The following is a 16,391-nucleotide window of genomic DNA, read 5'->3' on the forward strand; positions in this document are numbered from 1 at the left end:
TACAGAAGTTAAGTGTTGCATTTGTTTGTATTTGTTATTTTCCCTATTGTATCTGTGCCTGAGACAGAGACTTTCATTCGTCCATCTGGGGAGGAATGGGTTGTCTCTGGTCCTCTACTTATTCCAGGGCCTTATAGGGAAATCAGGGCCTATGTCTACTGCTTATGAATATTCCTACCTTCGAGGTCTATTCATATTGATAGGTAGTCAGGGCCCGGATTAGGGTTGTCCAGGAGGTGACCTGTTTTCCTCCCTGGTTTCCAGGCCCAGTTACTGTTCCCCTTCCCTCCTGTGTTCAGTGTGGAGTCCCCCCCACTGATCGTGACATTAAAATGTTACAAATGAGGAATTAAATGGACATACACAGGGGAGGTCAATTAAACTTTTATTTCATATAACAGTAGCAAAAACACACCTGCGGTATACTGTTTGCTGTAGTCTTCTGGAGACTTCATCTTTTTTTTTTTTTATTGAGTCATTTTTATTAGCAGAATATGAATTTTACATACAGAAAACCCCAACACCCCCATACCCTCCCCCAACAAAATATCCTAAAGATGCTCTCTATCCGCCACGCCTCACTCCTCCCGACCACACCAACATTTCAGCGTGACGATACGTGCCCCTCCCCTCCACAACTCCCATCAATACATTTGAATTAAATCTTGGATCCTGTAGAGAACATTACATAGGTTATCAGACAGATAGTATAAAGACATTCCCTAAGTCCCACAAGACCAACCACAGAGATATACAAAGCATGCAGTAGTACCCCTCACACCAATCCCAAGCGGTATCTCTGGAGTTCCCTAGACGCCAGCCCAGGGGCATCAATCCAGGGAGTCCAAAGCTTTTGAAATTTGGTCAGAGCAACCCTTTTCCTATAGACCCCTCGTTCCAGGTTGATTAGCCAATTAATCTTGGCTATATATTCGGATCTACTGGATCGGATAGGTTTGATACCACCAGGAAGCCTCTCGGTAACCTATTTTGGGTATCTCCCTCCAAGCTTTCCCAACCCCGCATATGCTGAAGTTGAGCGGCTAAGAAATACACCCACGTGTTCGGGAGAGCCAATCCCCCATCAGTTTTACTCCTGTGCAGCGTCTCCAGCCTCAACCGCGCCGAGCCCCCTCTCCATATGAGCTCCCTAAACAGCTTATTAATTGAGTGAAAAAACCTGAGAGGCAACCATATGGGGGAATTATGTATAAAGTACTGTAGCTGCGGCATTTTAATAAGATTGATCCGTCCTACTACCGACAGCGGCAGCCTAGACCACACATGCATTTTTGTTTAAATCTGCCTATGAGGGGGGATAAGTTCAGCTTCTCATATTCCCTGAGTTTCCTGTACACCACCACCCCCAAATACTTAAATTCACTCACCACCTGAAGTCCTGTCTGAGTATAGGTCACAGAGTCATCCACATTATCCACAGGGAGAAGAGACTATTTGCTCCAATTTATCACCAAGCCAGAGTAGCACCCAAAAGCACCGATCACATCCACAACCACCGGTAGAGACTCCCTAGCCTCGGCCAGGAACAACAAGGCATCGTCCACATACAATGCAATTTTCTCTTGTGACCCGCCTTGGTTAAACCCTGTAATCCCGTCATGACTCCTAATAATAGCCGCCAATGGCTTGATGGCTAGAGCAAACAGTAACAAAGATAAAGGGCAGCCCTGCCTGGTTCCCTGGTATAGCTGGAATCCTTCTGATAAACATCCGTTCACCCATACCCGCACTGTAGGCCTACCATATAACAACCGCACCCATGCTAGGAAACTATCCCTAAACCAAACCTCTCTAGTACCTCCCACAGATACTCCCACTCAATGCTATCAAATGCCTTAGTGGCATCCAGGGAACAGATGACTCTATATCTCCTGGGTTGTCTACCGGAATCTGCATATTAAGATAGAGACGTCTGATATTAACCGCTGTGGATCTATCCAGTAAAAATCCAGACTGATCCATATGTACAAAAGAGGAGATAACCTTAGACAGGCGCATAGCTAGCACTTTAGCCAATATCTTTGTCTGTGGGCAACAATGATATAGGTCGGTATGAATCCGGGAGGAGAGGGTTCTTTCCCGGCTTAGGGAGAACAACTATAATAGCCTCCTGCATGGATGCCGGGAGCGCCCCTATCTCTGAGGCTTCCTGGTGAACTTTTAGCAACTGAGGTAGTAAAACGTCTCCAAGCTTCTTATAAATTTCTACTGGCAGACCATCAGTACCTGGTGATTTATTATTTGCCATGGAAGACACTGCCTCCTCAATTTCTAGCAGTTATAGCGGACCATTAAGGTAAACTCTATCTAAATCTGACAGCCTGGGCAAGGGTACCCCATGTAAATATGATGATACGCCCTAGACGTTGCTGATACAGACTGGCATAAAAGGAGCCAAAGGTAGACATTATTGCCTGACTATCCACAATTTCCGTCCCATCCACCCCCTGTAAAGCAGTGATGTACACCGATGTGGACTGTGCCCTACCCACAAGGGCTAGTAAGTGACCCGCCTTCTCCCCCTCATCATAATACTTCTGTCGCTGAAAGGATTGTTTTGTGCGGGCAAGTTCCACAACATGCGAGTCATATGCATCCTGTGCCTCCTTCCAGACAGATAAAGACAGCTGATCGCCTTTCTCCACAAAATTCGCTTCTGTCGCTCCAACTCGGTCCCTCAAAGATTTTCCAAACTGTTGGCTTATAAGTTTGGCTCTACTAATTCCTGGATTGAGCACAGACGTTGAGAGATGGGAACCACGGGTATGGCAGACAGACGCAGAAACAAAGGGGAATGGTCAGACAAAGCCCTAGCCAAGTACTTAACCTCCACCACCTGTCTACTCACCAACTCAGTTCCCAATGCCAAGTCAATGCGTGATAAAGCCTCGTGCGATCTAGTATAGCAAGAAAACTGACGTACATTAGGATTCCGGGTATGCCACAAATCTATTAAGGCCACCCTCCATAATCTAACAAAGGCTGATACAAGACCATCAGCGTCTGCCGGCGTCCACCCATATAATATAACAGCAGTGGTTAATAGTGTTGTTAAAGTCTCCCACCATAATAACGGGTATATCAGGGTTATCATTAATAAATGTCAAGGCGCCTTTTAATGGCACACTTCTATAAGGTGGAGGTATATATAATAATACTAATAGATATTCCTGTGTGAAGATAGTACAACGTATGCAAATAAAGCGACCATCAGGATCTATACTGGACGACTGAGCCTGGAAGGGAATTGATTTATGAACCAGGATGCTAACCCCTCGGGAATAGCTAGATAACGCTGAGTGGAAAGTATAACTCATCCATGACCTATGGAATGCCTGTGCCATAGCCATACTTAAACATCAGAAATATAACCCAGCTGATAACATAATATAATTAGAGCATTGTAGATGAGAGCAGCACGATGGGAGTACAGTGCCAACAAGCAGGTATAGCAGCACAGATACAGAGCACCAATATGGCTGTAATATATAAAGTCCCCAGAAAAAGAGAACAACAAAAAACTAAAACAACCCAGAACCCAAAAAATCGTGCCTGCATTGGATTATCTAACAGGCCAAGGCACAAGTCCTCCATGAAACCGGATACCAAAGCAACGTTTCAAACTACTTCTGTTGAGTGAAAATGTCCCCCACCATAAAAGGATACACGTTCTCCATGGGCAGTTCAGTAGTAGAATAGCAGATGGGTAACATTCCAACAGGTCACTCAGTGATAACCGAGGGTGCAAACTTGAAATAATCAGGCAGTGATCCTCTCTCCTCCTGTCGCAGCCGACGTTCATGCTGGTCAATTCATGTCGCCACATCTTTCGGTGTATTGAAGAAATGAACAGATCCCAGAGTAGCCACCCACAGACGTGCCGGGTACATCATAGAATAGGACACTTGCAAGGAACAAAGTCACCGCTTGACATGCAAGAACTGGCTCCGCTTCTTTTGGACTTCTGAGGAAAAGTCTTGAAAAAACGAATTTTTTTGCCCATTGATGGTGATGTCAGGGCGGTTTCTGGCTGCCCGCAAAATGGCATCCCGTTCCCTATAATGAAGTAACTTAATCAGAACAGGTCGTGGTGCCACTCTCGGCTGCAACAGTCTGGTGGGGACTCGGTGCACCCGTTCCACCGCATATAGTGGGGCAAGCGCGTCTGTTCCAAAAAACTTCTTTAAGCCAGTTTTCAAAGCAGGACGTAGGGTCTTGTCCCTCAACTTTTTCAGGGATCCCCAGAAAACGCACATTGTTGCGTCTAAGGCGGTTCTCTAGATCATCCGTCTTGGCCATCAATGCTGAGCTCTGCTGTTCATGGGTGCGGGATGCTCTTGTTAGAGGGAGCAACTTATCTTCCACTTCACTGACATGGGCTTCTACCTCTACAATTCTTTCATTAACTTTCTGCAGGTCATGTGACATAAAGGAGAAATCTTGCTTCAGGGACCCCATTTGCTGCTGTAACACCGTCAGGGCCACTCCACACTGGTTAACTGCCCTAAATACATCTTTTAATGTCAGCTCTGCACTCTGAGGGGGGTATGCCCCCCCCCCAGTCCTATGGAGACTTCTTCTTTGATGCTAGGTTCAACTATTCATCTGGCTATACTGTATACATTAAACCTGGCCTAATTTATTATTAGGGATTGATGGATGGGGTATTTCAGATTTAATCATACTCAGTCCAGTCTCCCTTGTGTCTTAGGACATGCATGTTCACGGTTGAATCGGGGTGACTAAAATTCTGTTGCCTAATTCTTATAATACACCCATTGAGGATTAAACATTCCTATTATCAAGAAATAGTGACTGGGATTAGTTTGTCATGAACCTCAAGATGTTATTGGTGACTTCTCACAAGAGACATTACATAATTAATGTGAGGCACCCAGCTCATTGGGATTGAGTTCATAGAGTAAAAATTACGCTGTTGATTCAAACGAAAAATCTCCGCCAAACTCAAATCCACTTGTGGTATATGCAGGTTTCATTGTGGATTCGGTGAAGAGAATCTGCAGCTTGCCTTGAATCCACAGCATTGTTGCATATTTTGTTTCAACATTTCAGATCTTGCAGATGAAATTCCGAGACAAATGCGTACTAGACGGGTGCTGAATGAAACTGGAGGTGACTGCTTCAGATGGAGGTGCAACAGAAGGCCTCTGTCTTATGTAGGGGTGTTTAAAGTGGCCAACTGTCCTACTGCTCAGTCTGCCCTAGGCCTAAAGGTGGCCATACATACTCAGCTGCTGTCAGCCGAATGTTGGTTCACCCAACAGCTATCTCTTCCAACTCCCACCCAGCTACCCCATACGCATAAATGTTCATCTCGGCTGAACATGTAAGTGTATTTAATGGGGAGAGCGGAGAAAGCCACTGCCAGACACTTCTGGCGGCAACGCATCTCCCGGAAAAACAAAAGGACCAGGTGATCAGATCCATATTTGCAGGTTCAGCCAAAATACACAATTGAATATTGAGGCCTTAAGCCCCTGTTTGATACGTCGTGCAAATAAATAAGATGTATGATCAGTAGATTACTTTGTCATAGGTGGGTAGCAGTGTGGTCACGTGGTTCTTAACCTCCCTGGCGGTCTGATTATGTCAGTAATTTTGTACCCAATTTTCAATGGGGCAGGAATGGATGCGGACAGCACACAGTGTGCTATCCGCATCTGTATTTCCGGAGCGCGGCCCTGAACGTCCGGTCCGCAGCTCCGCAAGAAAATAGAACATGTCCTATTCTTGTCCACAGCTGCGGACAAGAATAGGACTTCTCTATGTAAGTGCCGGCCATGTGCGGCGTCAGTGTTTTGCGGTCCGAGTGTGATATGGGGTTACCGCTTCTGGCAGTGAAAGTTAACCCCGATCCACACTCGGGATTACCGCCAGGGAGGTTAAGGCACAAAAAGGCTAAAAAGTTGAGCTAAATACAATACAATGTTGATCCACAGGAAGGTAAAACGGCCGATTGTCTCTTTGAGGAAAATAGATTTCTGTACTGACTACTGATATAGTTGTACATAATAAGTAGATTTAACCGGTCATCATTCTGGTGGTGTAGTAATGTATAAAAAGGCAAAAACTATGTTCTCCACCACGTGCATCAATTTTGCTGATTTATACAATTGTGTTTTTTTTTTGTTTTTTTTTCTTGATGGTCACATTTGGAGATGATTTTATCTATTGGAGCCGATGTTCTGATAGACGTCGGTTGAAGTGTCAGACATTCTTTGGGAAGCCTTGGCTTGTAGTTTAGCCTTGGAGTTTACTACAGCATAGACAACATCCTAAAAAAGAAAGAAAAGAAAGTAATTAATCAGACGAGCCTGGCGGAGATCTCTGGGAATAAATCTACAAGCAGAAAGGGACAAATTTCTCATTCCCTATGCCATGTTTTTAGCATTAAAAAGTCACAGAAATCTGGTTTTGTGACTTTTCCTGGTGTTTTTTATGCTGCCCCCGACAGTTTCTGTATAAGGGGCATAGCAAAGTTACAATGTTAGCAAGGCCATCGGCCCGACACGTCATTATTTATGCCAGAAACGACAAATGATGAAATGATAACTGAAACCTGAACTAGCTACAACCTGGCATAGATTTCAGTTTGGAGCCTGGACTGCTGGAGGAGGTATTTAATTTTTGATAAGATAAGGCCTACTCCGGCAGCACCGAACCAAAGTGTCTCACTAATTGTGGAGAACTGTGTTGTTTAGTGGAAATGTATGTGCCTCACTGCTTTCTGCACTACAGCTTCCACCATAGTAGAGAATAGTACCTTTTTCTGGGCAATGAGCTCAACTTCCGTTCAGCAGTGAATGTAGCTCTCCATGATTAACATCTCTTGATGATGCTTTTTCTTTAAAAATCCATTGATTTTATCGGAATCATGTAGGCATAACATGTCTTTCCAAGTCCTAGGGATTTCAAATGTACGTGACCGAGCACCACCACATCATGTTGTCAGCCAAATGTGCCGGAATTCTGGAGCACATGCCTTGCCCTACATTTATTAAAGGTGTTGCTCGGGGTTTTTATATTGATGGCCTATTTTCAGATTATTTACCTTAAATATCAGATTGGCAGGGACCCAGCACCTATCACACCAACTGTTTTGTTCTAGCTCTGGCACCAGAAGTGGGTGCACAGCGCTGTCCTAGGCCATCAATATTAAAATGCTGGACAACACCTTCAGGTGTTTTACAAACTTTTTTCACCTCGCTCGACAAAGGGATGGGACTTAGCAGCAAAACATGTGACTTAGTGGAAATAAAGATCTGACGATGTATACCACCATTTTGTGGCACATTAAGCTAAGCATTCGTTAGTGTAAAGTCAGATAAAAGTGTCTAATAGCCCACTAAATGTATCGTAAGCCTCAGAGACTGTGATAAATTTGGCGCATCTTTAGACTGTTATATTGGAGAGGATTTGGAAATCTACGTCAATGTACTTGCTGTCTCCCACCACTAGAGGAAGCTCCAGATCTTACTCTATACTACTTTTATTATTGTTTTTTTTGTGACCCTTTAATCAAAAGTGAAAATTTAACTTTACATGATCCATGGAGGGCAATAAAAGGGAGAGCATGACTCGGACTTCCTAAGGAATGTTATGAGACTTTGGTGACCATTTTGCAAAGTGTTTTTCGGGGTGGACGTTTATTGTAAAATCTGTTGAATCCGAAATATACATCAGGTTCATTCACTTGTACTTACAGATCCATTGTTTTCTGGAACATCATCTAAAAATGAACAATAAAAGAAACTTTATAAGAGCTATTTCTGTTAATGAAAACTTGGAAATATTCATCCAACATAGGAGTACATACATGTTCCTTCACATGTCTACTCTAAGGCTTCATGGCCATGGCCGTATTTCTGTCCTCAAACAACTTATCCACAAAATACCTATACCTTCATGTGCATTTCGTATTTTTCTCACTCCCGTCAATGGAAAGGGTTATTCTTGTCGATGATGTGGACAAGACTAGGATATATTCTATCATTTGTGGAATGACCACACAGATCTTCAAAAAATACAGATATGTGCATGACCCCATAGAAATAAATACCAAAAATGTGGATAGCACACGGATGAAAAATTTAATCAAGAGCATGAAACCTTAACTTTTCTTGAATTTCGTTAAGGAATCTATTATCTAACGATATAAAATTAGCACAATCTTGCAAAAATTGTACACCTAAGGGGACATTTCGCATAACTGTAAGTGTTGTGCTCCCACATCCGTGTGGCCGCTCCATAAAATATAGGTCATGCCCTATACATTGCCGCAGCATGCGGACCACGTACCAGATTAAAGTCATCCACTGTACAATGAGCAGATTAGGAGCATGTTAACCTAGACAACAACAATAATAGGATACATACAAAATGAGAATGGGGACTGTTGGAGAAATGTTTTAATGGCTGGTGATTAGTGTAGGCTTTTCCTGCTGTGACTCTACATAAGAAGCAGCCAAATGACGGGGATCAGACATTTATGGAAATTATCGATAAATATCCAAAATACTTTTCATGGGAAAACCTTTTAACAAAGTCTAGAAAGTCCCTGAATTATTGTACACAATACAGTTAAATCCTCAGTTACTTACTCTGTGGCCCCCTAGTCATGGCAAAGTTTGTATAAGTAATTTTATCTGCATCAGAGTATTCATTATCTGCATCAGAGTATTCATCAGCGTCTGAAAAAGAAACGGCTCAATGAGTAGGAACATGGATCTGAAGTAATAATTGATGAATGGGTCATCCAGCCCATGTCCAACCTAAGCTGAAATTTATCCATAAAGAACTTTTCTGGATGAGTTTTTTAGGTGGAAATGTTTGCATCAACAAGTCTTCTCAAGTTGGATGCACCTTGGTCTGTTTTTCCATGTTGAACATTATCGAGATATTAAAAAAAGAGATGGGCCAAAAGCATGGAATTAGAGGTGAGCGAATCGAGTAGACCCAAAATGCAACCCGACTGTTATTCGGTGGGGAAGAACTTTTTGAGGAAGAAAGAGAGAGAATTTCTAGGCATTTAAAGACAAATCGGATCGTAACAAATTTTATAACGTGCTCATCTATGGATAAAATCTATTGAAATAGTAAAAGATTCTATAGTCACCGGCTCACCCCTCCTCCTTTCAAGCACTGCTGCTCTGGTCCTCCCTAGCCAGGTTTTGTATACATCAAGGTAGTGTTGATGTGCCTGTATACCCCACAGGCCTCAGTGGTGTACAGCATGGGACCACTCAGGCCAGTGATTGGCTGCAGTAGACAAATGGGGTATACTGGGATGTCATTGTTGCAACCATGTAAATAAAGCCTGACAGGACTGGAAATCACAGTAATGGTTTAAGAATAAATATGTTGTAGGAACAATTAAACTGTATCACTGATTAGTTATCCTACTTTAAAACTTAGCTTTTATCAGATATTATATATAAAATATATGTCCCACAGTAATAATGATGACTGCATGAAACGGAAAACATTCATAACTTTGCTCAGACGTGAATTATTAGGTACTGCGTATGTGTATGTACCACATCAGTTTATGCATACACATATGTAGTCCTATCACATAAATATAATACAATGGTTTGACCATTTATTATGATCCCCACTCACGGTTTGTTGCATGGGCCAGGTGTGATCAAGATATTCCGACCGCTTGCGTGATCAAGGGGGTCTGTGGTGGTTACCGTTGTCTGCTGAAACAAATATGGTTCCAGATAAAGTTCAGTTGCTGAGTAGCTTGAAGCAGTGGGTCAGACAGGTAGGAGGATGTCCCTGATAGACTATTATTCTCCTGCCTAAAAGCGGAGAGGTCTCCCGCCTAAATGCGGGAGAATCACCCCCTGCGGAGCGACCCCACTTCTCGGTGGCTTTCCCTGTTATTCTGGCCCTATTGCTATCTTCCAATGCTGGCCTGTTACGATGTTTCTTTAAAAGGTATTTCCCTTCTTTCGGGAAATACCTTTGAAAGAAGGGAAATACCTTTTAAAGAAACATCGTAACAGGCCAGCATTGGAAGATAGCAATAGGGCCAGAATAACAGGGAAAGCCACCGAGAAGTGGGGTCGCTCCGCAGGGGGTGATTCTCCCGCATTTAGGCGGGAGACCTCTCCGCTTTTAGGCAGGAGAATAATAGTCTATCAGGGACATTCTCCTACCTGTCTGACCTACTGCTTCAAGCTACTCAGCAATTGAATTTTACCTGGAACCATTTTTTTCAGTAGACAACGGTAACCACCACAGACCCCCTTGATCACGCAAACGGTCGGAATATCCTGATCACACCTGGCCCATGCAACAAACCGTGAGTGGGGATCATAATAAATGGTCATACCATTGTATTATATTTATGTGATAGGACTACGTATGTGTGTGCATAAAATTATGTGGTACATACACATACGCAGTACCTAATAATTCACGTCTGAGCAAAGTTATGAATGTTTTCCGTTTCATGCAGTCATCATTATTACTGTGGGACATATATTTTATATATAATATCTGATAAAAGCTAAGTTTTAAAGTAGGATAACTGACAGGACTGGAGCGGCAGCGCTGGAGGATTAAACTGGTAAGTATACAATCTTTATTTTTAACACATTCTCTGCCCTTCACCCATTCTTTTATTATATTGTATCGTACAGCCTATTTGATACCCATATATTTTTGGGGCTGCAATATAAAAATATCAAGTAGTGGTATTTTTGGATGCAGTACAGCTAATGACAAGTCATTATGTCACTAAAGGATGTGTGTTCAAGGACTCTACGTCTGAGAGGTAGTCAACTAAGCTACAAAGTCTATGGACTTAGCTTTAGTATATTGAATAGCTTCTAATAATAATTACCTGTTGGTGGCTGAGGGTTATTGTTGAATGATCGGCGTTTATTGTATACAAACACAAAGATAGAGATGATGACGATGAGTAGGAGCAGCCCCAAACTTACAGGTAGTATGATCATTAGAGAAGAGTGATATGACACTATGGAGAGACACAATCCATCATTAGATAATACTCAATTGACACAAGTGACCAGAACGGGATGATGGACGCTGCTCACCTTCTATCTGAACTTCCTTGCTCCTCTTCTTTACACTGCCGTTTGATGCTTGTATCTCACATGTATATGTCCCAGAATTTTCCACCTTCATGAATTTAGCCTCATACCTATTAGAAGAGTTGAACCCTTGAATGTTTTCCCCGTCTCTGTAGAAGGCGTACTGCAGTTCTGTAGTCTGCCTATGTTCACTAAGATTTGTGTCACAAGTTAGAATCATGTTCTTCCCCTGGTTGACCAACTCTGGAGATACTTTCAGTACTGGAGGGGAGAAGAGCTCTAGAGAAGAATAAAATATTACAAAAACAGATGTGAACAAATCACAATGGAGAGGGGAAGTTGTGGATATTGAAGGCATGTGGTGTATTTTACTCTACTTCTATGTTGCGGAGAGCTGCTGTAATGGGGAAGGGGCTGGTTGGATAATATATACTGTTTCCATATTGTAAGAAGATGGATTTAAGGGCTATGGAGTCGAAGCTAGTTTTGGTGGAGTTGGCTTGAAAAGAATATATATTATAATTTATTAATTTTCATATAAATGTAGAAAATTTAGAAATATTAATCATACCTAAATTTTATGTTCTATAAATCTAAGGTCCTTATTTATCAAAATCAGTGACAGGCAGGGTGCTCTAGGGGTGATAATCAGTTCTCACGTCTCCTGTGTTATCTCCTGTGCCTTACACTAGGTGTCTTCATGCTGCTCCAAGCCTTGTTACAATGCTTGAAACTGTGCTGCACATAAAAGTCACTACCGCTAATGGCTGCAGTAATCTCAGAACTGCTAGACAGTACAGGAAGATGGCATTAATGGGGTTATCTGGGAATAAAGAGCTTTTCACAGGTGCCCACAGTCTGCCTTTGCTATGGAAAGAACCATAACTACTTCCTGAAGCTTTGGTCTTGCGTGCCGGCTCAAGTGTCCATCTTCCAGTTCGTTGCTCATTTAATTCATCCCCAGGATGGGCATTATCAACTGCTTAGGTCCAACCAATAACTGGTTTCAGCTGTGATATGTCTCTTGTAGACACGTCACCACTGAATCCAGTTATTAGCTGCAGCGGAGCAGATGATAATGCCCGTCTTGGGGATGAATTAAACAAGCAACGGACTGGAAGATGGACATGTGAGCCAGCATGCAAGACCAGAGCTTCGGGAAGTAGGTATGAATCTTTCCATAGTGGAGGCAGACTGCGGGCACCTGTGGAAAGTTGTTTAGTCCCAGACAACCCTTTTATGGCAGCACTAAATATAGCAGCTCCACATTTTACATGTTTAACAATAATATAATTTATATAGCGCCAACATATTCTACAGCACTTTACAATCAGGGGGTTCATATATAAACAGACCAACAAACAAGTCAACAAATAAAACAAGAAGAGTGACGGTCCTGGTAGCAAGAGCTCACAATCTAGGAGGAGATAGGGGTGACACACCAGTTAAAGACTTACGTTATTCCAGCCATCCTTACAAAATAGGGGAGTAAATATAAGGCTGCATGAGCCAGTCACCAGCCGATATTTGTACTGCTTTGGAGTGCATGTTGTATGGTGGATAGTTTTTCATGATGGATCATGTTCTGAAGAATGATGATGGGGGTGATTGGAGAAGAGCTATATTAGGGGATGTGATAGGCCACCCTAAAAAGATGTGTTTTAGGGAGCGCCTAAAACTATGGATGTTATGGATTAACCTAATTTCTTGGGGCAGGGCATTCCAGAGAACTGGTGCAGCTCTGGAGAAGTCTTGGAGACAGGAGTGAGAGGTTCCGATTATGGTGGATGTTGAGCTGAACGGAGAGCATGAGTAGGATGATAGACAGAAATGAAGGATGAGATGTAGACATATTGTGGGTGAGAAAAGCTGTTTAAATTGAATCCTGTTCTGAATGGGCAACCAGAGGAATGTCTGGCACATTGCGGAGGCATCGGAGTAGCGGTTAGATACAGTTAAGGAGTCGATTTTTACGAATATACAATTGTTGGTCTTAAAATATGAATTACCTACCTTCTACCCATACGTTGTACCTATCACTTGTCTTCATTGTAGTGTTGATTGTGTTTTTTACTTCGCAGGTATAATTCCCAGAATCCTCCTGCTGAGCAAACTGAACTTCATATTTGTTAGATGAATTAAATCCTCGAACCTCCCGTCCATCTCTGTAGAAAGCGAACTGCACTTCTGTAGGCTTTATATGTATAGTCGTGTCACATGTCAGGGTCATGGCATCTCCTTCAGCTGTTAGATTTTCGGTCACCGTTATATTTGGATATGAGAATTGCTCTAAAATGAATGATTATAGATAGGAATAGATTTTATTTCGAGCGATATTGCATTTCCCCCAAAACTATTTTCAAGGTAACAAAAGGTCTCAGATAATATACCCAGTGTCTATACTCGCCTTCTATCTGGATTGGTTCCTCTGCACTTTTCTTCCTCACTCTTCCATCTGTGGTTTGCACTTCACATGAATATTTCCCAGAATGCTCCAGCTGTACCATGGAGACTTCATAGATGTCCTTGTCACCAAATCCCTGAACAATTCGTCCTTCTCTGTAGAAAGCAAATAGTAGCCGAGTGTTCTGTCTCGAAGGATGGAGACTTGTCTCACATTTTAGGGTCATGTTTTCCTTCTTAAAAACTGGGCGTGGGGTCACTTTTATGGTCGGAGTCTTGAACAGCTCTAAAAGAAGAATAAAATGACAATATATTACTGGGAAGATTTGCATTGGTTGTTTTGATGGAAGGCAGAACATTTTGGTTACAGTAGTTTTCATTTGCACCATTTTAGGGTATGTAGGACGTTTTCTTCACGTTTTATTTTGTTTTTGGATGGAGGGAGGAACAAAAGCCACCAATTGTTATTGTTATTACAATATTCTTAAAGCCATATCCCGGGGCACAATGTCCATGAGGTAAGATGAACCGCTTTCCTTAGGAGATGCATGAGTTTTTACGTGCTAGTTCAGGTACTGACTATGGTTGGGACTGGTAAGTACTGTACTGAAGTGAAAAATGAGCCCAGGCATAGTGCAGTCTGTGAAATCCTGATGTGATGGCAAAAAGACGTTAAAGTGGGAGAGACAAGCAGGAGAGGTGGGCAGCACAGAAGGTGTGTGATAGTACTAATGGGCGTTACATGCTATGTCCACAATCCATAATTCCTCCTTGGCTGCTCTCTCTTTCTCCTTATGCTCCAGACTGCATCTTAAGTTGTCCATACATTCGAGATAGTGATCAGCAGCACCAACTAAACTGACCAACCAGGGTGTCCGATTTTTCGAAAAACGGACTCCCTGGTACTTGAGTACAATGGCAAGTGATAGGCCATCTACATGCAGTTTTGGCCAATGAGCGGCTGAAGTTTTCCAGCATTGCAGATTACATTGTCTCAGACAAGAGTCTGCCATTGGCCATCACAAACAATCGTTAGCGCTAGTTGAACACCCGTCATCAAGACTTTTCTCGAGCTGCACCTACTCTCTGGAATGCTCTGCCCCAGGATATCAGATCAATTCCCAACTCCCCTACCTTCAAACGTGTTGTAAAAATACATCTTTTCAGCCAGGCTTATCAAGCTTTTTAAAATGACTCTTTCCCGAGTAAACCCCTCCCCCACCAACTCCTTAGGCCTGGATGTGATCTATACCACTGCTTTCAGTACAAAAATGGCTTGACTACTACATATCACAATCAACTACCTTATGTGTCAGATTGTAAGCTCTTGCGAGCAAGGCCCTCACTCCTAGTGTTGTGTATTAGCCAGTTATGTTGTGATGTATTTTGTTTCCTACATGAACCCTCTGAATTTGCAAAGCGCTGCAGAATATGGTGGTGCTATATAAATAAAGATTATTATTATTATTATAATTGGATAGAAAAGTCACCACAAATGTGGCTAATCTGATCTCAACCTCACACAGTAGTGAATCTTCAGGATACGTGTTACTCCAATTGTATTGTGCACATCCTGCCTGGATTTACCTTCTACAGATACAGAAGCTTCAGCTACATGTGCAGACCATAAAATATAATAGATTTCTTTTGTACATTTGTATTTCCCGGCACTTGTCCTGTCTACATTACTAATATGAAATTCCTCATCAGCGCTCCCATCTGTAATGACTTTGTTCTCCTTGTAAAATCTTGTCTTTCTTCCAAAGTGTGCAGGATAGTGGTGACATCGTAACTTCATCTCATCTCCTTCATAGACATATAGAGGGGTCTGCAGGATGAGCCATTCTGTAATACATAATGAGATAAGACAAGGGAACGTGTATGATCTCTTATCAGTCCTGTTACCTGCTGTGTATAAGACGAGAGGACGTGTATGATCTCTTATCAGTCCTGTTACCTGCTGTGTATAAGACGAGGGGACGTGTATGATCTCTTCTCAGTCCTGTTACCTGCTGTGTATAAGACGAGAGGACGTGTATGATCTCTTATCAGTCCTGTTACCTGCTGTGTATAATACAAGGAGACGTGTATGATCTCTTATCAGTCCTGTTACCTGCTGTGTATAAGACGAGAGGACGTGTATGATCTGTTATCAGTCCTGTTACCTGCTGTGTATAAGACGAGGGGACGTGTATGATCTCTTATCAGTCCTGTTACCTGCTGTGTATAAGACGAGGGGACATGTATGATCTCTTATCAGTCCTGTTACCTGCTGTGTATAAGACGAGGGGACGTGTATGATTTCTTATCAGTCTTGTTACCTGCTGTGTATAAGACGAGGGGACGTGTATGATCTCTTATCAGTCCTGTTACCTGCTGTGTATAAGACGAGGGGACGTGTATGATCTCTTATCAGTCCTGTTACCTGCTGTGTATAAGACGAGGGGACATGTATGATCTCTTATCAGTCCTGTTACCTGCTGTGTATAAGACGAGGGGACGTGTATGATCTCTTATCAGTCCTGTTACCTGCTGTGTATAAGACGAGGGGACGTGTATGATCTCTTATCAGTCCTGTTACCTGCTGTGTATAATACGAGGGGACATGTATGATCTCTTATCAGTCCTGTTATCTGCTGTGTATAAGACGAGGGGACGTGTATGACCTCTTATCAGTCCTGTTCTCTGCTCTCTATATTAGTGAACTGGTAGAATTACTCACCATCACTAACATTCAGTCTAGCGGGGTCGCTTATTTCTCCAGTACTGGTCTGACATTCGTAATTTCCACTGTGTGAAGTTTCAGCATTTTGTATTTTATAGGACTTTCCACTGTGCACTTGCATATGGTCTTTGTACCATATATACTTCAGATCTTCT

At 42.5% G+C, this 16,391-nt stretch overlaps 1 protein-coding gene across 1 annotated transcript; it reads right to left on the reverse strand.

Moving 5' to 3' along the window:
- Nucleotides 1-553: 553 nt before the first annotated feature.
- On the reverse strand, nucleotides 554-16,357 carry LOC122922955 (Fc receptor-like protein 3). Its single transcript, XM_044273732.1, has 9 exons — nucleotides 16,234-16,357; nucleotides 15,099-15,356; nucleotides 13,516-13,797; nucleotides 13,122-13,397; nucleotides 11,112-11,387; nucleotides 10,898-11,032; nucleotides 8,643-8,732; nucleotides 7,746-7,771; nucleotides 554-6,317 (listed from the first exon to the last, which is right to left on the reverse strand). Exons 1-9 carry the CDS (start codon nucleotides 16,355-16,357, stop codon nucleotides 6,207-6,209), a joined length of 1,578 nt encoding a protein of 525 aa, XP_044129667.1. The 3' UTR covers nucleotides 554-6,206.
- Between the last annotated feature and the right edge of the window lie 34 nt (nucleotides 16,358-16,391).

Source organism: Bufo gargarizans, unplaced genomic scaffold, assembly GCF_014858855.1.
Source record: "Bufo gargarizans isolate SCDJY-AF-19 unplaced genomic scaffold, ASM1485885v1 original_scaffold_1081_pilon, whole genome shotgun sequence".
In the NCBI taxonomy this organism is placed as follows: domain Eukaryota; kingdom Metazoa; phylum Chordata; class Amphibia; order Anura; family Bufonidae; genus Bufo; species Bufo gargarizans.

Coding starts and splice junctions, on each gene's coding strand:
- LOC122922955 (XM_044273732.1), bottom strand. CDS start 16,357: ATGCAAGTGCACAGTGGAAAGTCCTATAAAATACAAAATGCTGAAACT. Junction 11,388..13,121: donor GTACAACGTATGGGTAGAAG/GTAGGTAATTCA, acceptor ATTCTTCTCTAG/AGCTCTTCTCCCCTCCAGTA. Junction 7,772..8,642: donor CATGACTAGGGGGCCACAGA/GTAAGTAACTGA, acceptor GTTCATTTTTAG/ATGATGTTCCAGAAAACAAT.